The 24087-nt window shown below is 42.6% G+C and overlaps 1 protein-coding gene across 2 annotated transcripts in view; it reads right to left on the minus strand.

Annotated features, from left to right (window-relative positions):
• Nucleotides 1-19764, minus strand: part of LOC137352429 (E3 ubiquitin-protein ligase NEDD4-like) — a 139186-nt gene extending 119422 nt beyond the window's left edge. For both annotated transcript variants that reach the window (XM_068017843.1, XM_068017842.1), the window contains exons 1-2: nucleotides 19511-19764; nucleotides 19082-19155 (exon numbers count right to left, since the gene is read on the minus strand). In XM_068017843.1, the coding sequence (XP_067873944.1) occupies nucleotides 19082-19155; nucleotides 19511-19552 (116 nt within the window). In that variant the 5' untranslated portion in view covers nucleotides 19553-19764. The remainder of the gene's footprint in view (nucleotides 1-19081; nucleotides 19156-19510) is intronic.
• Between the last annotated feature and the right edge of the window lie 4323 nt (nucleotides 19765-24087).

A 24087-nucleotide genomic window follows, 5' to 3' on the forward strand; every position in this document is an offset into this window, starting at 1 on the left:
CTGAGTTGCAAAAGGAAATGAGAGTTTGATGATGGGGAAAAAAAAAATCACACCTAAAGTTTGGTGGCTACTCCATGCACAGTAACTCAGTTCTGCAATTAACAAGTTGCACGTTTAAAGGAGAACGGGCCTGGAAGCAAGACAATCACAAATACAGCCCACATGAAGAGCTTAAAACAAGAAAAATCCCCAGAGTGGTTCTACAAAAAGGATATCAAAAGTGCTGGGTATTAGAGAGCAGCTGGAGATCTAGCACAGACATTCATTCAGTAGCACTTTAAGCCCGGCCACTTGCTTATTTGAAATGCTTTTAGTTACTCTAATCTTCAGAAACCATTATTTCCCAAGTTTTGAACAGGAGAATGCAACATAGTGAAATATAAAAAGTCTTTTAAAATATGCTATAAAGCTCTGTGCACCTGAATGAAATGGAAATACGTTTGACACTGCTGCAACAGTTCAGTAGATTGTACAGAAACCTATTTTGGAACAAATACATCACAGCTTTTCATCTTACACTCAAAGGACAGATGGAAGAATGCCAAATTTCAAAGGGACCAACAATTTATATTTTATGCATGAGAAAAGGGCGCTGATTGGTCAACTGCAAGCCTACCTTCACTGGTCAATATACACATTAGGATTCCTACAGCTCCACACACTATAAAATTGGCCTTATTGGCAATCTCATAAATAGGACCGGAGCCATTTTCCCAATGTGCAAGTTTGACGCTGAAACAGGGCATATCAAAGTGACCTGCGGGATAATGGCTACCCCAAATCAGATCACTGCTCGTTGTGTATCGCGCATACTCACGAATGGGCCTAAGGCAGCCACTTTCGGACCTGAAAAGTGCCCAAGGTAAGGTATCTCAAAGATTTGAGCAACAGGTGAAGCGAGCCATCTTCATACTACTATGCAGTAGCAACACAAGTGGTATGTCCACTAACAGGACGCTGCCATCAAGCCAAAAAGTCATTCTGCCTACAAGACATTTAAGAGTAATGTGGTATATGAATTCCAGTGCCAGTGTGTAGGCCATCCATCCCAACAACCAGCAGATCATATCAAACAGCCCCTTCACCTGCTCGCTCGGCAGAGTACTGACTGTACTCAACCAGCCTGACAGCACACTCAGGATTGTTCAGTAAGTGCTAAGAATTACACTAATAACCAATTTAAGGTTATCAGTCAGGCTCGCAAAGTGGCTCACTTATTCTTGCTAGAAGCTACATACACATTTATATACAGGGACTTTTCCTCTGTAGGCAAAAAGATAATCTGCAGGCATTGCGCCTTCTTTGAATTAAACAAAAGCGAGGGGGACAATAGTCCCCTGGTGCATTCTCCATGGCAACGCCTCGACCAGAGTCGACTTGCCAACCAATCAGCACCCTTTTCTCATGCAGCATAAATTCCCTTTCAAATTTGACATTCTTGTGTCTGTCCTGATGACTGCAAGACAAAAAGCTTCGACAGCATGTCTCTTTTTTTCAGCAAAACTCAAGTTCTGTACTACCAAGCAACTATTTGATTCTCTTATTGTTCAAGATAGGCAAGAGACCAGGACTGGAGAAGTGCAGAGATCGGAGGGTTGTAAGGTTAGAGGAAGAGCAAGGTGTTGCCAGATTGGGAGCCAGTGTAGGTCAACAAGGGCAGGGGTGGTGTGTAACGTTTATTGTTGTCCATTCTCCTACTTACAAGCAAAAGCAGTAGATGCTACAGCTTTAGGGAAACCCAACTGCTTGGAGGTCAGTAGTTAGGGAAGGGAGAGCTGGTATCTTAGTGTCTCCACTGCAAGTGCACAAAGACCACTGATGCAGACACAAAGTGTGTAAGCATGCCAATATCTACAGTATGTGCCTACTGTAGCTTCTAGCTGAGAGCACAGAACGTGGACCCTATCAAAATAAACTAATAAAATGTAGTTATGATGCTGTGAACCAAACAGTTCTTCAGTTAAACTGGTGGAATCAAGATGATCACTGGTTCACCGGACAGTCACACAATTAAAATCAGCTAGTTTGTACCAAATATCAAAATTTCTATGTATATTGCAAACTGAGTAATATCTAGTTCCTTATAACAAGCACAGTATTTCAGAAATGACACATAATAAAGCAATCAAATGGAATCACTTGTAAGAAAGCGCAACATTTCAGAATACCCATTAGGTTAAATGTGCAACTGCATGATAAAGTGAATACATGGAGAACAGATGGTAGTTTGATGCCCCTACAGGAGGATATGTCAAAGGCATTCACTAAATCCACAGGTTTTCATACTGACCACTAACAAAGCCATGAGAACATTGAAAATCTAACCTCACGCAATAAAACTGGTTAGATCGTATTATTGGGATTCCTGTGTGTTCACTTTGGGATGGGAGTGGTGGGGGTGGGGGGGGGGAAGAAGGGTTGTGAGAAGAGAACAATTCCATTTTGTAGCATTTTGGCAGTCATTTCCCAATCATTTGTTCAGTGCTGAACAAGCTCCAGCAACTTTGAGATTTCATCATCTTACTGTGGGAGGGAATGGGTCAAAATTGCACAAGTTGGGCCCAGCGGCTGAAAAGGGTGCAGATATCGACAAAAAGGGAAAAAGGAGGTTTTTTTTTGAAGAGAGCCTCCAACTGGAAAGGAAAGCCATCTCCTATTGCCTTTAAATTTTTTTTGAAGGTGGACATTTTTAAACATTTAAAATCCTAATGATTCTAGCAACATGCTTAATTCTAAATACACTAAAGATAGAAAAAGTAACCGATTAAGTAAAAGTTTGTGCACTGGGAGGGAGGGAGGAGCAGGAGGTGAATGTGGCTCTGGGGAGTGCCGCTCTGTAAACTTGGAAACAGTACAGCATTGTATTCATGAACCAGCTTGTCATGCTAGGCCCCCACCTGTCAAGAATGAGGCACATTAATTTTATCGTTAACACTGATTTTAAAACTGTTACTGGAGTGAGGGGAGAATTTGAACAGATCAGCCGTGATTGGAAAAGATATTTGCATATTAACAGAGTGTGTTTGGAAGGACAAAGCAGCCGTTCCCTGCCATTCAACCCACAATGGACTTTTGATCACCAGACTTTGAAGGTGAGGGAGCTCACATTCCAGGTTGACTGCGAAGATGGCCGAATACACAAACAGACATGATTAACCTGCCGGGCAATCTGAGTTTTTTGAATTTGAACAAACAGTTTGGGTAGAAAGCTGTTTGCTCCTGGACAGAGATCTATCTCCTGTCTGCTCCCATCTCTTTCTTACAAGCCTCTGAATCCACATGAACCCCAATAGAGAAAAGTCTCCTACAGTGAAGAAGGTTTAAGAATATTGGGCTCCAATGAAAAGCAAGATCTACCTACAATCAAGGACTCTACAGTGAACTCGAAGAACTGTAACAACCCTTCAGATATTACCTCAAACCTTTCCACTTTATTTTTCTTTTGCTCTTTTCTGTCTCTATTTGCATGTGTGTGTTGCGTATGCATGCTAGCATGGGGTGTGGTGTGTATCTGTAGCCATTAACCAAATTAGCGTTTAAGTTTAATAAATTTCAACTTTTCTTCTTTATACTTAAGAAACCCTGTTTGTGCTGGTTTCTTTACCTTATAATTAGAAAGCAGTGAACAAGGATTCACCAAGCGGGAGCTAAAAACACGGTGTGTTTAAAATTAAACTGTGTTACAGGAGACCTGGTGAAGACTGAAAGGGAACCCTCGACCTCTTTCTCACCTGGTCATAACAGGCTTCTGTTGTACTTAAGACCACTTCAAACCCAGAATGCATAGAAATACAATAGAGTCAATAGCATCCAAGGAAACTGACAAAATTAATTATATTTAAATTTTGATATATTGCGATTTCTGCTCCTCTCCTGTTCTCTCGATTGCCAGCCTTTGCTTCAGATATCTGTGCCCCTAAACATGACCCAACTTTGCATGTTACAAATGGTGTAGTGGTCTCCTGCAGTACTCAAACACTAGCCTGCCAGTCTCAACCCCGTCTCTCCATTTCCTGGTCAAGATTCACAATAGACACTATGAGACAGAGCGTCAGAACTGCAATGCGGAGTTCTATGCTGCTCAGTCCACCTGCCTGTACTTGAAACAAACTTGCATTTATATGGCACTTTCAAGTCCTTATTTAGCTTTAAATAGTAAAGGAAATATCTGTCCTAAATACTACTCCTTCAATCAGGAGATGGTAAGAGTGCCCAACAGTTAAACCAGCTAAGTCAGGCAATGTCTAGCACTACAGGTACGTACAGCAAACCTAGACAGTCTGAAAGCGTGGTAGATTGCTATAGGACAATGCAGAATTAACCATACTGATCCACGTGCAGGCAAGTGCATTTAGGGGGAACTACAAAATTACTTTGATACAGCTGACCTGCCACGATATCACTTATGGGTAGACCAACATCTGTAGTGTACGCTAGTCATGTCTAGCTGCTCAAATAATGCTGCGTTTATCCTGGCCTACTCCTTTAAAGGCTACTCCTTGTAAGCAAGTGGACTGAATAAACACTTCATGAGATTCAAGTTTAACTGATGTTGCTCAGGAAATGCCATTTCTAAATTGGCAACTATTTGTAAATTTCCATCTCCTCCCTTTGTGAAGAGGTCAAGTTATCAAAAATCAGAAGGAAGTTACTGCCTTTCTTGTAACTTTTTTTTTTATTTGCTCAATTGTGACTTGTTGCTTTATGGCCCAGGATGTGAGTCAATGAGGTTCAACAGTGGAATAAATACAAAACTGATATTCAATATAATTTCATGCATGGGACAAGAAACACTCCAAAACTTCTGCATGTTAACATTCTACATATCAAGACACTCCAGCTAATTGATTGATGGCAATGTTAATCTGAACTCCCAAGATAAGGTTTCACTTACGGCTTTTATTGTTTCCAAAACACAGATTTTGGTTGAGATTTAAAGAAGTAAAAATATAAGTGCTGAAAATATGTAAAAGAAACAGAAAATTGGCAGCACAAAGCAATTTGATTTAGCATGTAAAGAGACAAATGGGTTAATGATTCTGCAGAGTTAAGTCAAAGAAACACCTTGTGTATGATTAACAAGCAAGGACATGACTAAAATAAAGGCAGGTGCATACAGGTACTGGATACTGGATCAAGAGCTCAAAGGTGTTAACATCTTGAACTGAAAGGCGCCTGATGCATTCAAATGCCAATAAACAGATTTTAAAATGCTGGGGCTGGGGAGGTGGAAGCAGTGTGCAGTGCTGCACACTAAAGGGTTAGATGTATTGTATTTGGTTATCAGAGACATTGGAAAGATAGAGGCAAGCTTGGTCCAAAATGGGAGGGAAAACAGCACAAGATGAATGACACCATTTTAGGAGAATTCAGCAGGAAAGTAAAGACAGCAGCTGACCCATGAAGTTCTCCGCCAATATTCAGACCAAAGGCAGACAAGTGACCAGCAGTAAGATTCAGCAGCACTGTTCCTGAAGCTTGCATTGAGTTTGATTACAGCAGTGCCATTGGAAAGGTCAGAGTGAGATTGGAAGACTGAAACTGGAATCCAGAGGGACCGTCAGAATTGTGCTGCTGGTTCAGTGAATACAAACTAGTTCACAAACTAAAACTAGATCCTACACTCCTGGGACCACACCTTTTTTTGCACGCCCTCTATTTACAGATAATTAGGCATTTTGAAAATATTTATGAAGCTTACAACTATTAATTCCCTCCTTGCCATTTACCTTCATGTAGCTCCTCACTTCCCCATCAACCATTGGCTTTCTCCTTCAGTTGCAGCACAGCAACCAATCTGCCCAGTGATGAACTGACAGAAAAGATTGCTTCCCATCTCCCTCACTAGCCCAAATAAAAATAATTGTAATTAAATTAAGCCAGTGCCTCACTAAATGGCAAGTTCAGACTCAGATTCCAAACATCCCTTTCACCAGTTCTACTCAGGAAATAAGCAAGGCTGCAGCTCTCCATACTGAGGCACCCTGGAATCAAAACACACAGGACTTTTTTCTTAAATTTCAACTGACCTTATATTAAAAAGAAGCCTTTAAAACAGTTACTGGCAAAATTAATGCTTTTAAAAAATTTTAATAAAAGAAATGCAACAACTTTAGGCAGGCTTATAGGATACAAAACTAATGAAATTCGAGATAAAGATTTGCATTTTCAAACTGAAAATTACTGAAAATTACATTTTCAGTTTATGTAAAATACTTACAATTTTATTGGTATTTTAAGCAGAACAAGTTTATAAATGAAGGTTTGTTCCCAGTTGAGCAAATATTCCTCTGAAAGCAGGAAAAGTATTTTCTTTCTGGCAATAATTAAAGGGTGCTTGATTTTCACCAGCAAGTTCTACATTCTCCTACCTACTGGATGATATTTTGACTGATCTTACAGATGACTGGTTGAAGATCAAGAATCATATTTCATCAATTTTATTGTGCTTCACAATAAATTAATATTCTGTTGTCTTCTCTCAGATTAATGGAGGAGGGGCATGGGTTTTGTCTCCTCTAAACAGCAATAAAAGTTATGATGCATACAAAAATAAGCAGACCAAGAATCACTATGAACTTGATGGGTAATGCATTTACCTACAATTAAATAGGTGACACAGTATTTTCAGAAATAATACTAACAAATTGTTTTCAACCAGAAACTGAGTGGGTTATTTGTTGATTTTACTGACAGTCATACCCACTTACTATAATCCTCCCACTTGATTATACACAGCTATTTTACAAAATTTGGTTTCGTACCTAACAGCTGCACAATCTCAGTTTTATTGAGTAGGGAGATCACATTCAGGGGATACACTACATTATACAGAAGCATGAACTACAAGTGTCTTCACCCAATCACAATTTCTCATAAAACCAGCAGTGCACCTTACAGCAACAAAGCACAACAATATTTGACTGCTGATTGCGGAGTATGCAATCCATCATCTTTTATCACCCTAAATGCAATCTAAGTACCTGCATCAGAAAATCATATTTGGTTCCTCAATTCACCTAGCCTGGAGATTATGACAAGTACAGGTCAGGATATTTGGGATTTAGATGTCTTTCAGCTTTCACTCTCACCACTGCCTTAATTTCTTGTCATTTTAGCTAATACTGACATCAAAGTCAATTACAATGATAAGCACCTGTCTAAATCTTGCATCAAATAACCCAAAATGAGAAAAGACTACTGGGGCGCTCCAGGGACCCGGGTTCGATTCTGGGTACTGCCTGTGCGGAGTTTGCAAGTTCTCCCTGTGACTGCGTGGGTTTTCGCCGGGTGCTCCGGTTTCCTCCCACAGCCAAAGACTTGCAGGTTGATAGGTAAATTGGCCATTGTAAATTCCCCCTAGTGTAGGTAGGTGGTAGGGAATATGGGATTACTGTAGGGTTAGTATAAATGGGTGGTTCTTGGTCGGCACAGACTTGGTGGGCCGAAGGGCCTTTTTCAGTGCTGTATCTCTAAAAAAAAACCCACTGAGACGGTTCTTTCCACAGACCACATGCAAACCTGTTGAAGCAAGATTCTACAGAATCCATTTGATCGCCTGAGCAAAGGTTCTCCAAGCCGCTGTCTAGTCAATGATGACTGAACAGAACTCCAAAAGATACAATTAGCCTTGCAACCTTCAGCCAATATCTTCCTTCTGTGGCCAGCAACTCGGGGACTCATTTGCTGGGGGTGCTAAAAAGACATTGCAGTGCCTCAGGGCATAACTAAGGTTGCCTCGCTCAAATCATCAAATGCTGGGACCTTTCCAGTTTGTATGGTTCAGCTTCATACCATTCATAGCACATACCCAATGAGCAATTAGGGAAGCCGCCTTTGTTTATTTAATATCTCAAAGAACAGTGTTAGAGAAGTGGAGCTACTGACTATTACTCTGTAGCAAAGGTGGAGGATCGGAGCGTATATTTTTGAAGATGAGGCAGACTTGCTAAACCAGTTCCTGAAGCTGAGGGAACTGCTGCCAATATTGAAGAGGAGAAGGAGTTGTCACCCTGCGTTGGAACAGCAGAGGGTTCATGCAGTGAAAAAAGCTGGAGGTGATTGTGGAAATTGGGAGGAGCTCAGCCAATAGAGAAATTTGAAGGCAAGGATGAGAATCATAAAGTTGATCATCAACAGGAGAGATGGCTCTCTGAATAGACTAATTCACAGACTGAATCTGAACTGTTTTTTGGTAGACAGATTCTCTTAGGAAATTGAACACACTTTACTCGCACAAAACTCACCCTACACTTCTAGGCTAGAGCTCAGCATTTGACCCCAAATGCAAACACTAGTTCCCAACATGCTGGTCATCCTGTACCAGCTGCATCAGTAAAAGTCTAACAAGCCAGACCACATTGGTCAATCAATCATTTTCAATAACTATGAGAGAGAGAAATATTTCTATTTTTCTGGATTAGATTTGTACACAATCTATGACTGCTCCAATCTTGAGGTAACGCTCAAGTTTCTCTTGTGAATTGCCACTTGCTTGCTCTATACATTTCTTACTGCAGTGAAAAGAAAATGACCCCAGAGTTTCTTAGAAACATAGAAAATAGGAGAAGAAGGCCATTTGGCCCTTTAGGCCTGCTCCGCCATTCAAAAAAGATAATGGCTGATGGTCTAATTCAGTATCCTGTTCCCGCTTTCTCCCCATCCCTTGATCGCTTTGGCATTAGGAAATATATCTATCTCCTTCTTGAATATATTTAATGACTTGGCCTCCACTGCCTTCTGTGGTAGAGAATTCCACAGGTTCACCACCCTCTGAGCGAATAAATTTCTCCCTCATCTCGGTTCTAAATGGCATACACCGTATCCTGAGACTGTGACCCCTGGTTCTGGACTCCCCACCCATAGGGAACAGCCTCCCTGTATCTAGCCTGTCTAGTCCTGTTAGAATTTTATAGGTTTCTATGAGATCACCTCTCATTCTTCTAAACTCTAGTGAATATAGGCAGAGTCGATCCAATCTCTCCTCATACGTCAATCCTGCCATCCCAGGAATCAGCCTAGTAAATCTTCTTTGCACTCCCTCCATGGCAAGAACATTCTTCCTCAGTTAAGGAGGCCAAAACTGCACAAAATACTCCAGATGTGGTCTCAGCAAGGCCCTGTATAACTGCAGTAAGACATCCTTGCTCCTGCACTCAAATCCTCTTGCAATGAAGGCCAACATACCATTCGCCTTCCTAACTGGTTTCTGCACCTGCATGTTTGCTTTCAGCGTCTGGTGTACAAGGACGCCCAGGTCTCATTGCACCTCCCCCTTTCCCAATCTATCACCATTCAGATAATAATCTGCATTTCTGTTTTTACAACCGAAGTGGATAACCTCACATTTATCCACGTTATACTGCATCTGCAATGCCATTGCCCACTCACCCAACTTGTCCAAATCACATTGCAGCCTCTTTGCATCCTCCTCACAGCTCACATTCCCCCCCAGCTTTGTGTCGTCTGCAAACTTGGAAATGTTACATTTAGTTCCCTCACCCAAGTCATTAATATATATTGTGAATATATATTATGAATAGCACATAATGGTCAGATTTTTAGGCCAACTCAGTTACGGTTTTGTATTTTTATCGCCTGACACCATATTTGTAAAGTTATTTGATGCAATTTCTGGAACAGATCTTTTAACAAGAACACAAAACATTTAACAATTTTCTCCTTATAAACCTGCATTTCTATTGCCAATTATTTATAAGTACCATTAGGAGCTTCCCATCATATTTTAAACTTGCACTTAACAGCTGATGGAATGAGACTGTAATATGTACAGTGGCAACTGACGCTACATTAAAATCTCAAAAGCAGTTAAATTCAACACATGAATATGCCATTAATGCTTCACTGCTAAGTGCTGCTATTACCACCCATATTCCTCTGGCTCAACTGGTGTTGATCTGCAAACAATTCAAATGCCACTCCATTCATTGCAATAAGGTTAATTTTAATTCATTACTAATCATCCTCCTGTGGCTTTGTACTTGGGAAGGTAGGATCTGCATGGCATTGAAAGGTTTTGTCTTGATTTTGGCAAAGGTTATGATGACAGTATCCCCAAAGCAACAGCCAGCTAATTTTTAATCTATGACTAAAGTAATAAACTGGAGAATTTAATTTTGAACAAAATGCATCATTACTTTTCTGCTCGACCCTATTACAACAGGAAAACCCAACCCAAACCAGTGAAAACTGCATGCATCACTCACTACCCAACATCAATAACAAAAGATTACTTTGGCAACTGCAGCATAATTACCCAGAACATAATAAAACACCAGCCACCACTTAACTTGATCAATACATCCGTACAGCAGCATGCACCAGGCAATAGATGAATACAGGAGTTGGTACAATGATAATTTTTTTTGAAATGGAACTGTGGGCACCAGTTGATTAATGAATAAATAAAACTATAGACCAGCAGGAATACTGAAATCAATAAATTAATGGATCAGCAGCTACCAGTGAAGTGAAAACTTGTGTGTGCACTCTGTCCCCTGCAGCCACTAACTGACTTTTGCTGCCTTCATTGGCATTTTACTTTTCAAGCACTTATAATGAAATTACCCCATCTTTTTAGTCCCCTACAGCCCTCAGATCTCTGTGCTCCTCCAATTCTGGCCACTTCCACCATCCCCAATTTTCATTGCTCCACCATTGGCGGCTATACCTGCAACTGCCTAGGCCCAAAGATCTGGAGTTCCCTTCCTGAACCGCTCATCTCTGCATCTCTCTCCCCACCTTTGGGACGCTCCCTACAGCCTACATCATTGACCAAGGCTTTGGATGGCTGTCCTAGTATCAACTTACGTGGTTTGATGTCAAATTTTGTTTTGATAACTGTCAGGCAAGCACCCCAACTACCAAGACTGAAGCACACATTATTTCGCCACATGAACAATAAAACTTAATATTGCAAGCCCCTGACTGGAAAGACATTTGCATAGGAACAGACAGTGTTGGAACAATGAGGAACCAGTCCCTGCCCTGATACACAGAAGAGACCTGGTCAAACCAGTCGGTCACCTGACCACCTGCTGGCCAACTAGGGGAGTTTTAAATTGTTAAAACATAAATTTTGAAACTGAGAAAGTGATGTGCTCTCAGTTGGAACAGAACTTCCTCTCCAGTCCTGCCTGCCTCCATCTCTTTCTCACAGAACTGAATCTTGTGAAAACACATGAATTTCAAAGAGAGAAAAATCTCCTACGTGAACAAGGTTTAAGAACAACTATGGGCCCCGACGAACAGCAAGACTACCTACAATCAAGTAAGCTCAAAGCACAGTAAATAAAAAGCTTTACAGACTGCCTCAAACCACTCACCTTATAATTTCTTCTCTTTTCTGTCCCTATTTTCAAGTGTGTATCGTGGGCGCGTCGTAGATCCGTAGGCGTTAACCGTATTAGAGTTTATGTTAAAGTTTAATAAAATTTCATCTTTTTTTTTAAACCTCAGAAAACCTGTGTGAATTGGTTTCTTTGTCTTATAATTAGACAGCTGTGAACAAGGATTCACAAAAGGGGGAGCTCAAAACACTGTTTAAAAATAAAACTGTGTTACAATAAGACTAGGTGAAGACAGCAAAAGACCCCAGATACATTTCTCACCTGGTTGTTACAGAAATTTGGGTGCTAGCATCTGGAATTTTACCCACAGACGAACGAGTGAAACTGCAAGTGGTAAGTCAAACTGTTCCCAACCAAAAAGAGCAAAATTTCAATGCAGGTTTTCTTGTGGTTGAGTGTGATAGAATTCTAACATGTCTGCAACTGAAGCGAGTAGCTCTCCAAGCTGGGTGAAGTAACTTGGGTTAAGTTAAAAGCACTGTCTATGAAGGAGCTGAAAAAAATGGCTGAGCAGTGTGGGATCACTGTACGTGGCAAGGCTAGGAAGTCTGAACTCCTAAGGCTAGTGGCCAACCATTTTTCCCTTGAAACTGAAGAAGCAGAAGCAGTGTTAGAGGATTCACAAAAGGGGCAGCTCAAAATACTGTGTTTAAAAATAAAACTGTGTTACAATAAGACCAGGTGAATACAGCCAAAGACCCCTAGACACATTTCTCACCTGGTCGCAACAATAACATTTATGTGAAACATCTTGGGATATTTTCTTACGTTCAAGACATGATATAAATTGCAATGTGTTGTTGTCATCTGTAAAGGCAGTTAAAATAAAAGCTAATATTTGAGCTAAAAAGAGGCATCTGGCTTACTTAGGCACAGTTAATTCTATGTTTTTGAAATGTTTAATTGCTTGTGAAGCATAACGAGACTTTAAAAATTCAGTAGTGAACAGACAGGGTAAGGTCCAAAATCAGATGATCACAAACAGGATGAACATTAAATTTAACAATTTAGTTCACAAGGAGGCAAAAATCTCCCTATTTCCTTAACAAAGTTTGCAAAAATGAACAGTAAATTCAACTTGGATAGTTACTGAAAATGTAACTAGTAGGAACATTTATGTGCATAAGAACCAAGCTGGAGGATGTACATAAAAACAGGCTATTTTGACTGGATTAGCAAGAAAAGACGAGAGAGGAATACGGCCCAAATGGTGTATTTCAACTTATTATAGTTTCTACTCTGTCCCCTTCTCCTTACTAGAGTTGTGACCTTTTAGGCCATTGTCACAAATCCCAAAAGAGACAGTGGAAAAGGAATTCAGCAAACAACAGATTAAAATCTGCTGGCAGCACAAGTCTAGCAGTTAGACAAGAAAATGTTCTATGATCATTTGAGCCTATCTTTGGAACCACTAAAGTCCTTTAGTAAGTTTCTGAATAGTAGCACAGGTTCCCATTGGAGGGAGGGAGACCTGTTTCTGGATGGGGCAAAGGTCACCACATATGAGAAGTACCCTGTAAAATAAATCAGGATCATTGTGATCTCCTGAATGAGTTTCAATCACTGGAAGGAGTTAGGAGAGAATTTTTTTCCAATTTATTTCTGCCTAATTGGCCTAGGTTTCTCCTATTTTTCACCTCTCCCAGAAGATTCCCGGGTTTTGGATGTGTAGTGAACTCCTGTGGATGCATAGGCATTACAACGCTTTGGGACAGACTAGATGGACCCAGTTGGTCTTTTCCTGTACATTATTTTCCCACATTCATATAGAATATCAGTGGTACCAGCCAGTACGGTGGATGGTGTCAGACGACACCGTCACAATACACCGAGCTTAAGGGTCAATGATGCTAAAAGCGTTTGATGGCTCTTGGAAGTGTTGGCAGGCTCATTGGTTATCAACTGCAAACTGCTCAAGACATGAAGCAGTACAGAAAATACATAAATAAGAAGAAGAAATGCTGGAAATACTCAGCAGGCCTGGCAGCATCTGTGGAGAGAGAAGCAGAGTTAACGTTTCAGGTCAATGACCCTTTATCAGAACTGGCAAATGGTAGAAATGTAAAAGGTTTTTAAGCAAGTAAAGTGGGATTGGGGCAAGAGATAACAAAAGAGGTGTTGATAGGACAAGGTCACAGCGAATAACTGACCAGATGCAAAGGCAAATGATGTGGTGAAAGACAAAGCGTTAGTAGAGAGAGGGTGTTAATTGACAGAAAAATGAACAGCCCTGGCACCAAGCACAAACATGAAAAAAAAAGTGGGTAGGCACAATAGAAAAAAACTAAAATAAAAACAAATAAAAAATATTCTTTTCAAAACTAATAGAACAGGGTGACTGGTCAGACGTTGAAACAAACTGTATTTTTATTGTGTGTTTCACCAACAAAGGTAAGCAAGAGAAATGCGAGAAGGATTGGAAGGGATGGCCAAAAGCTTGGTCAAGATGAATTGAGTTTTTCTTTTAATGCTAGAGATGTAGGAAGGAGTTCCTTAAAAAAAGGGACAAGGTAACTGAAGGCTGCCACCAGATGGGCAACGGCAGAGAGGGACAAACTCAAGACTGAAGTAAGAGGAATTAAATGTGTGGAAAGAGCAGATTGTAAAAGTACAATGGGAGGAGCATGTGAAAGCACCTGTCGACAAGGATACAAATTTGAAATGTAATGCATTGGACTGCAAGAAACCAACGTTGACCACTGAGAATGAGTTAGAGGGAACATGATAAGGGTAATAATTTCAGAATATGGAGACTAGAAAGCCAGAAAAAAACAGAATTGGTGTAGTTGAATATGAGGCAACCAATACATTGTTGCAATGGACAGACTAAGGCAAGAGCAGATGCTGGCAAATGACAGAGATAGAATAAGCTGTCTCAGTGATGGAATGTGCAGCTCAAAGCTCAGTTCAGGGTTGAGCAAGATGTCAAGGATGTGCGTGTGTCCAGGGAGGGGGATGATTTGTGACTTTGAACTTACCATATTACACCGTAAGAAGTTGTTGTTCACTCTTCACTCATAACTTCACGTCAGATAAGCACTCACAGGCTGACAGCATGGTGACAGTCGAGGGACTGAGAAGTGGTAAGGACATGGCCTGTGCTTGAAGAGGGATAAATGTAAACCTAATCTACAGAAACATTACTTCAGTGAACGAGTCAAATCGACGAAAAAGGCTCTCCTAGGGAGTGGGTGTAAGCAGATTGTGCTGATTCATCGAAATGCAAATAATATTTCTTTCAAAAACAATATTGTAGGATACAATAGCAGAAATTTTAGACATCGCATATGGTAGGCGTAGCTTGCTTGTGAGGAACAGGTGTCTTTGGCCCAATGCTTCCTCAAACTTTCCGCAACTGGAGGCTTTTCTTAGCTCATGTCAAAGTCTATTGTGGTGACTAATCTTGGTAACCATTTTCTGACTCCATTATTATTGTATCTTGAGACTATGATGGTAGATGGCAAACTAGATGGTCTTTATTTGTTCCTACGGTAAGAGGCACAGCTGATCTTAAATGGTCAGAACTGGTAGAAATGATGACAAGCACCTAACTCAGCTAAGAATTTAACTGGGGTTTGCTTCGTGTATAAAGGCACTAAGTAATAACAAAGGAAAACTACCATCAAATGTCAGACAATGGTGGGCCACATTTCAAAGATCACGAACAAAACTGAACACCTAATCCACCTGCTTCAATGGGTGCTTGGAACTCAGGGTCATTGCCCGGCAAGTGGATTGTAAGACCGCACCAAACTGCATGACAAAAAACGGAAAGAAGGTACCAGCCCTTCGTTTTGCAAGCTGGAACATCAGAACGGTGTGTCCTGGCCTGTTGGAAGACCTTACACAAATCAATGGAAAACCGCCATCATTAACAATAAGCTCAATAGACTCAATGTGGACATTGCAGCACTTCAGGAGACACGCCTCCCTGCGAGCGGATCTCTAAGAGAGCAATATTACACCTTCTTCTGGCAGGGTTGGGATCCTGAAGAACCAAGCCAGCATGGAGTGGGCTTCACCATCAGAAACACTTTGCTCAGCATGATAGAGCCACCTTCAAATGGCTCAGAACGCATACTCAGCATCTTTGCTCCAACACTCTGCTCCCCACCTGATGTTAAAGGCCAATTCTACAAGGAACTCCATAATATTAGTAGCATTCCCAATATCGAACATTTGTTCCTGCTGGGGGACTTTAACGCCACGGTTGGGGCCAACCATGACTCATGGCCCTCCTGCTTTGGGCACTATGGCATTGGAAGGATGAATGAGAATGGGCAGAGACTGCTGGAGTTGTGTACCTATCACAACCTCTGCATCACCAACTCGTTCTTTCATACTAAACCCTGTCACCAGGTTTCATGGAGGCACCCAAGATCGCGTCGTTGGCACCAGCTGGACCTCATCATCACAAGGCGAGCCTCTATAAACAGTGTCTAAATCACACGCAGCTTCCACAGTGCGGACTACGACACCGACCACTCCCTGGTGTGCAGCAAAGTTAGACTCAAACCGAAGAAACTACATCACTCCAAGCAGAAGGGCTGCCCGCGCATCAACCCTAACAGAATTTCTTATTCACAGCTGTTACATAAGTTTCTAAATTCACTTGAAAAAGCCCTTCAAAACACTCCTACAGGGGATGCAGAGACCAAGTGGGCCCACAACAGAGACACCATCTATGACTCAGCAATGACTACCTATGACAAACGTGAGAAGCAGAATGCAGACTGGTTTCAATCTCACTTTGAAGAGCTGGAACCTGTCATAGCCAATAAGCGCATTGCACTGTTGAACTACAAGAAAGCCCCCAGCGAGTTAACATCCGTAGCACTTAAAGTAGCCAGAAGCGCTGCACAAAGAACAGCCAGGCGCTGCGCAAATGACTACTGGCAACAACTATGCAGTCGTATTCAGCTGGCCTCAGACACCAGAAACATCAGAGGAATGTATGATGGCATTAAGAGAGCTTTTAGGCCAACCATCAAGAAAATCGCCCCCCTCAAATCTAAATCAGGGGACACAATCACTGACCAATGCAAGCAAATGGACCGCTGGGTGGAGCACTACCTAGAACTGTACTCCAGGGAAAATGTTGTCAGAGACTGCCCTCAATGCAGCCCAGACTCTGCCAGTTATGGATGAGCTGGACGTACAGCCAACAAAATCAGAACTCAGTGATGCCATTGATTATCTAGCCAGTAGAAAAGCCCCTGGGAAGGACGGCATTACCCCTGAAATAATCAAGAGTGCCAAGCCTGCTATACTCTCAGCACTGCTTTGCCTGTGCTGGGATGAGGGAGCAGTACCACAGGACATGCGCGATGCCAATATCATTACCCTCTATAAAAACAAGGGTGACTGCGGTGACTGCAACAACTACCGTGGAATCTCCGTGCTCAGCATAGTGGAGAAAGTCATCGCTCGAGTCGTTTTAAACAGGCTCCAAAACTGGCTGAGTATGTCTACTCTGAGGCAAAGTGTGGCTTTCGCACAGAGAGATCCACCATTGACATGCTGTTCTCCCTTCGCCAGTTACAGGAGAAATGCCGCGAACAGCAGATGACCCTCTACGTTGCTTTTATAGATCTCACCAAAGCCTTTGACCTCGTCAGCAGACGTAGTCTCTTCAGACTACTAGAAAAGATCGGATGTCCACCAAAGCTACTAAGTATCATCACCTCATTCCATGACAATATGAAAGGCACAATTCAGCATAGTGGTGCCTCATCAGACCCCTTTCCTATCCTGAGTGGCGTGAAACAGGGCTGTGTTCTCACACCTACACTGTTTGGGATCTTCTTCTCCCTGCTGCTCTCACATGCGTTCAAGTCTTGGAATTTTTCTCCACACAAGATCAGATGGCAGGTTGTTCAATCTTGCCCGTCTAAGAGCGAAGACCAAAGTATGGAAAGTCCTCATCAGGGAACTCCTTTTTGCTGACAATGCTACATTAACATCCCACACAGAAGAGTGTCTGCAGAGACTCATCGACAGGATTGCGGCTGCCGGCAACGAATTTGGCCTAACAATCAGCCTCAAGAAAACGAACATCATGGGACAGGATGTCAGAAATGCTCCATCCATCAATATCGGCGACCACGCTCTGGAAGTGGTTCAAGTGTTCACCTACCTAGGCTCAACTATCACCAGTACCCTGTCTCTCGATGCAGAAATAAATAAGCACATGGGAAAGGCTTCCACTGCTATGTCCAGACTGACCAAGAGAGTGTGGGAAAATGGCACACTGACACAGAACACAAAAGTCCGAGTGTATCAAGCCTGTGTCCTCAGTACCTTGCTCTATGGAAGCGAGGCCTGGACAACGTATGTCAGCCAAGAGCGACGTCTCAATTCATTTCATCTTCGCTGCCTCTGGAGAATCCTTGGCATCAGGTGGCAGGACCGTATCTCCAACGCAGAAGTCCTCGAGGCGGCCAACATCCCCAGCATATACACCCTACTGAGCTAGCGGCATTTGAGATGGCTTGACCATGTCAGCCACATGGAAGATGGCAGGATCCCCAAGGACACATTGTACAGCGAGCTTGTCACTGGTATCAACCCACCGGACGTCCACGTCTTCGCTTTAAAGACATCTGCAAACGCGACATGAAGTCCTGTGACATTGGTCACAGGTCGTGGGAGTCAGTTGCCAGTGATCGCCATAGCTGGCGGACAGCCATAAAGGCGGGGGTAAAGAGCGGCAAGTCGAAGAGACTTGGCTGTTGGCAGGAAAAAAGACAGAAGCGCAAGGAGAGAGCCAACTGTCTAACAGCCCCGACAACCAATTTTATCTGCAGCACCTGTGGAAGAGTCTGTCACTCTAGAATTGGTCTTTACAGCCACTCCAGGCGCTGCTTCACAAACCACTGACCACCTCTAGGCGCTTACCCATTGTCTCTCGAGACAAGGAGGCCAAAGAGAGAGAGAGAGAGGTGGGCCACATTTCAAAGATCACAAACAAAACTAAACACACGCTTGTCAGAATTTGAAGCCTGATGCTCCCTTTAAATTTGACATCCAAGATGAAGTTCAAGAGGTCAATGATAGTGAATCATATTCAAGCATGCAATCCAGGCAAGCCCACTGGCAGCGGCAGGGGAAGACCTTAAGAAAGCCTTTACACAAAAAATCCAGTGACTTCTGACAGTATCATCACGAATGTCTTTAAGTATTTGCTTTCTCCCCATTCCCTCAGGCCTGATGTTATCATTAGATAAAGGGTGGCTGAGAATGACGATTAAAACATTCAGCATTTACTCGTTCACCCACATTATTCAAATTTTGTCGTGTCTCAGAGTCACATGACATGAAAGAGTCAGGGATCCAGTAATTAGTCATTCAGTATCAATGCTGTGACGTTAATGAAGGTTACTGTTAGACAATTGTGAAATACATCAATAAGGTATATTGGAAAACAGGTGACTACAGTACTGAACTATGGATTAATGGAATTTTCAGCATTGCCCAATTACCAGTGGGGGGATGGGAATACCAACTCTCCTACCCTACATTTCAAATCCTTGTATGTTTACTTTTTAAAATGCCTGTGTTTACTTGTACCTCTAATTATGAAAAGCTGTCTCTCCACTCGCCACTGCCCAGCAGTCGCTGCAGATTAAAGGGACACAGGAGTTTCCCAGTTGTTTGACCCTGTCACACTGCCCAACACCAGGACGGGCTCCTGCCCCGTCCACCAAACCTACCTGGCTCCCAAAATATCCTTCTTCGCAAGGCCAATTCCAGAGAAAATCTTCACTCTCAGAATCCGAGATCCTTCCTGCAAGTCACAAATACATCGGTGAACAGAAAGCTCCTAATGAGGTCTAAATGAACAGATATGAAGGGGCTGAGCTGCCCTGGATTCTGAAGTAACCAGCCCCTGGAATGAGCCCTCCCTTGCTCTAGGCCTCAGCTGAGAAGGAGGCTTTCTCTCCCCGCAGTGGGCAGGAAAGGCCACTGCCCAGGATCCCAGCTTCTGGCTCCTGTCACCGCACTGAGCCCGGCCACAGCAAAGCTCCTGGCTTCAGAGAGGAGGGAGCGGACTTTCCTGGACAGTGACCGGCTAGGCTGACCAAGTTACAACCAATTGCCCAGATCTTTGTTTCCTTTTAAATATAAAGATAAACAATAACCTCATCGGTGGCCAGCCCGCGTACTTCAGGAAACGATGCCATCGCCGTGGATGAGGAAAAATCAGCCGGGGGGGGGGGGGGGGGGTCGGTTTCGGAAATGCTCGATGTCTTTCAAAGCTTCAGCCGCGCTCGCTCAAAGTCGCCTTGTTTTTTTTTTATCCTCCCGCTCGAAAAGAAAATCTGAGATTTCACCCGCGCTCCGACCCCTTGTTCCCGTTCTGAGGAAACTTGCCGAGTGATTGGAGCTGATTGGGGCAGCCCAGGCAGTGAGGAAACACGCTGACATCATTGTCCAAGCAACCACTCAGCAACCTCCTACACATCACATGGCGCACAAATTGGTTACTTCAGTGTCATCAACAGAAAAGTAACAAAGTTACTTCACATCAAAGCCTCTGCTGAGCCTGGACACAGTGTAACCTGTGCTTAAAGATCCATTAAATACTGCCACTGAAAACTGCAAATCTCAACAGCAAACCTTCCTCAGCATCTGTAAAGATAGCTGGGTATAAACTCTAGATTCTGATGAAGGGTCTGCTGAAATATTAAGCTTGGGTCCTGTCAAAGGATTTACACACAAAACTGGATAGTATTTTGGTTTTATTTTCTATAGTATCCTTTCAGACACCGATGAGCTCACTGTATCTCCAATATTTTCTGGCTTTAATGTTTAAATTTAAACTAGTTTGTCTCCTGTGACGTTACTCAGACAAAAAACAGTATTCTCTTCCTGTTAACAGTTTCTATACTAATTTACCATTCTGATTGATTGTGTTTTTGTTTTCAGGATGTGGATAATGCTGGAAAAGCCAGATTTACTGTGCCTCTCAAGTTCCTTGAACCACGGCAGTTCTTTATGATAATGCTGTTAGGGAGGGAATTCTGGAATATTGATCTAGCAACAATGAAGAATGGTCCAAATCAGAGGGTGTGCAACTTGGAAACATAAACATAGAAAAAAATAGGAGCAGGATTAGGCCATTCAGCCCTTCGGGCCTGTACCACCACTCAAAGATCATGGCTGATCGTCTAATTCAGTACTCTGTTCCCACTTTCTCCCCATATCCCCTGATCGCTTTGGCATTAAGAAATATATCTATCTCCATCTTGAATATATTTACTGGCTTAGAGATGATGGTCTTCCCACAACATTACTGCTTTTGTTGTCCTCGATGGTAGCAGTCACAGTGCAGGGAGGTGCTGGCCCTTCCTTGTCTTGCTGTTCATGTCCCAAACTTGCTTTCTCAGTTTGTTTAGCCATCACGTGTTACTCATTGTGTCGTCTTCTATGCCAAAAATGGGAATTTTTGCCTTTTGCTTTATACCATTTTAAATCTTTAGGGTAAGTCGGTATTTACAAATGGGCACAACTACCTGTATCTCCAGGACAACTTTAAGAAATTTCTCATAATTTGTGTAAAGGTTAGTCTGTGGAGATGAATCCACATATCTGATTACAAAGTCTTCATAGCCATGAATCTGGTTAAGAACATTTGAATATTCACCTTGCGCCTTCTTGTAATTGAATTTATTAAACCATAATATTGTCTTGATCATTTGTATGGATGTATGCATTTTTAGTTGTGTTAGTAATATTTACTGAGCTGGCGGGCAGCCATAAAGACAGGGCTAAATTGTGGCGAGTCGAAGAGACTTAGTAGTTGGCAGGAAAAAAGACAGAGGCGCAAGGGGAGAGCCAACTGTGCAACAGCCCCAACAAACAAATTTCTCTGCAGCACCTGTGGAAGAGCCTGTTACTCCAGAATTGGCCTTTATAGCCACTCCAGGCGCTGCTTCACAAACCACTGACCACCTCCAGGCGCGTATCCATTGTCTCTCGAGATAAGGAGGCCCAAAAGAAGTAATATTAGCAGATCTGCCTTCCAGGATTTGTTTATTAACTGCTAGAAGCATGCAGCCATTTGTTCTCAAACTAGCTCATCAAGCAAGGATGCACTGCAAAATGCAGTTCAGGATTGAGGTTGTTGGCTTTGCTACTGAATTTAAGAGTTTTATGTGCAATGCCATTTTCCAAGAATCTTTAAAATCCAAGAATATCCTAAGGTTATTCCGTGGTTGACAGGGCCCTCAACTGTGTCTGGCCCATTTCCTGCACCTCTACCCTCACCCCTTCCCCTCCCTCCCAGAACCGCGACAGGGTTCCCAGTGTCCTCACTTTCCACCCCACCTGCCTCCAGATCCAAAGGATCATCCTCTGCCACTTCCACCACATCCAGCGTGATGCCACTACCAAGCGCAACTTCCCCTCCCGTCAGCATTCCAAAGGGATCGTTCCCTCCGTGACACCCTCGTCCACTCCTTCATTACCCCTTCCCACGGCACCTTGCTCTGCAATCGCAGGAGGTGTAATACCTGCCATTTACCTCCTCTCTCCTCACTATCTAAGGCCCCAAACACTCCTTTCAGGTGAAGCAGTGATTTATTTGTACTTCTTTCAATTTAGTATACTGTATTCACTGCTCACAATGTGGTCTCCTCCACATTGGAGACCAAACGCCGATTGGGTGACTGCTTTGCTGAACACCTCCGCTCAGTCCGTAAGCATGACCCCAAGCTTCCGGTTGATGGCAGTTTCAACACTCCCCCCTGCTCTCATGCTCACATCTCTGTCCTGGGATTGCTGCAGTATTCCAACGAACATCAACCTCAAGGAACAGCACCTCATTTACCGATCAGGCACACTACAGCATGACAGGCCCTTTTCTTTTTCCTTTTTTATTTGTTTATTTTATTTTAAGTTTTTCAGTTTGTTTAGTTTGTTTCCATTGTGCTTACCCACTGTTTTGGTTTAAAAAATTTTTTTTTTTTAATGTTTGTGTTTGGAGTGCTCTGTGCTTTACAGTCTATTCACACCCTCTCTGTACTAACGCTTTGTCTTTCAGCACACCATTAACATACTGTTCGCCTTTGTTCCATGACCTTCTGGTCAGTTATTCTCTGTGACCTTGTCCTATCAACACCTCTTTTGTTATCTCTTGCCCCACCCCCGCTTTACTTGCTTAAAACCTTTTACATTTCTAATATGTGTCAGTTTTGAAGAAGGGTCTCTGACCTGAAACGTTAACTCTGCTTCTCTCTGCACAGATGCTGCCAGACCTGCTGAGTATTTCCAGCATTTCTTGTTTTTATTTCAGATTTCCAGCACCTGCAGTATTTAGCTTTTATTATAACATCCTAAGGTTTCTGTTCAGTGAAGCCATTACATATACATTAGAACATAAGAAATAGGAGCAAGAGTAGGCCATTCAGCCCAAGCCTGCCCCACCATTCAATAAGATCTGCCCCAGACCTCAACTTCTCTTCCGTGCCAGCTCCTCATAGCCCTCAACTCCCCAAATATACAGAAGGTGGATAGAAGTTTGTCAGCAGTACTTGTCATGTACCAAAGAAGCATCTTTCAGAAAGTTTATTAGAAAAAGTGTTACTTTGAACAGTCAACACAGTTGCATGTCATGTCTCTCACTGTGCTGTCTGGTATCCTGATTGAAAAATTGACAAATAAAAACAAAGATTGCTAAATCATTTTTGAAGCTAGTGTATATTTTTGAAATACTGTGTTTATGGTGTGAGAGCACATTGATACATTTAGCTTTCTTGGCGTAGCTGTGCTTGGCCCTTGGAGCAGTGTGGGTTTGGGGTTGGGGATTGTGGATTAAGAAAGTTTGTTTATTCCTGGGAATCAGGTGAGTCTGTAGGTGGGGAAACAGCATGGTATGTGCCCCTGTGACAGTAGTCACAGTGGTTGAGGTCATTGCCCATCCATAGTTAAGTCTTTGTTCCAGGTGGGAGAGGGGTTACATGAGTCTCCAAACATAGGCCCCAGACTACTTTGTATTTCTGTACTTCCTACTCCTGCTCCTAATTCGTATGTTTGTATGTGCTGGTGGAGGCCAAACATCACTTATTCTAATTGAAGCACATGTCGGAGATACATCAGGCACTTGTCTATTGCGAGGAATGCAATTCATCTTCTAGCAGCTGGTAGCAAAGTCTATGTTAGTCTAATTATTGTAGAGGAACTCATTATCCACCAGAAAAGCCAACAAACATCGGACTGAGCCCTCTGGAATTGCAAGGTCATTTACAGTTTGTGTTATCTCTATCTTCACCCAAAATGTCTGTTCTTGGGACATAAGCAGGACATATTTATGAAAGGGAAATAGTGTTGGACAAATCTGTTAATTTGTTGAGGATGTATAAGGTGGATGCAGTGGATTCAGATTTTCAAAAAAGCATTTAATTAACAACCACAATCTGTAACCTCATGGCCCAGCATATCCCCCACTCTACCATTACCATCAAGCCAGGAGACCAACCCTGGTTCAATGAAGAGTACAGGAGAGCATGCCAGGAGCAGCACCAGGCATACCTCAAAATGAGGTGTCAACCTGCTGAAGCTACAACACAGTGTGCCAAACTGCGTAAGCAGCATGCGATAGACAGAGCTAAGCGATCCCATAACCAACAGATCAGATCTAAGCTCTGCAGTCCTGCCACATCTAGCCGTGAATGGTGGTGGACAATTAAACAACTAAGGGCAGCACAGTGGCGCAGTG

This window comes from Heterodontus francisci, chromosome 38 (assembly GCF_036365525.1).
Source record: "Heterodontus francisci isolate sHetFra1 chromosome 38, sHetFra1.hap1, whole genome shotgun sequence".
In the NCBI taxonomy this organism is placed as follows: domain Eukaryota; kingdom Metazoa; phylum Chordata; class Chondrichthyes; order Heterodontiformes; family Heterodontidae; genus Heterodontus; species Heterodontus francisci.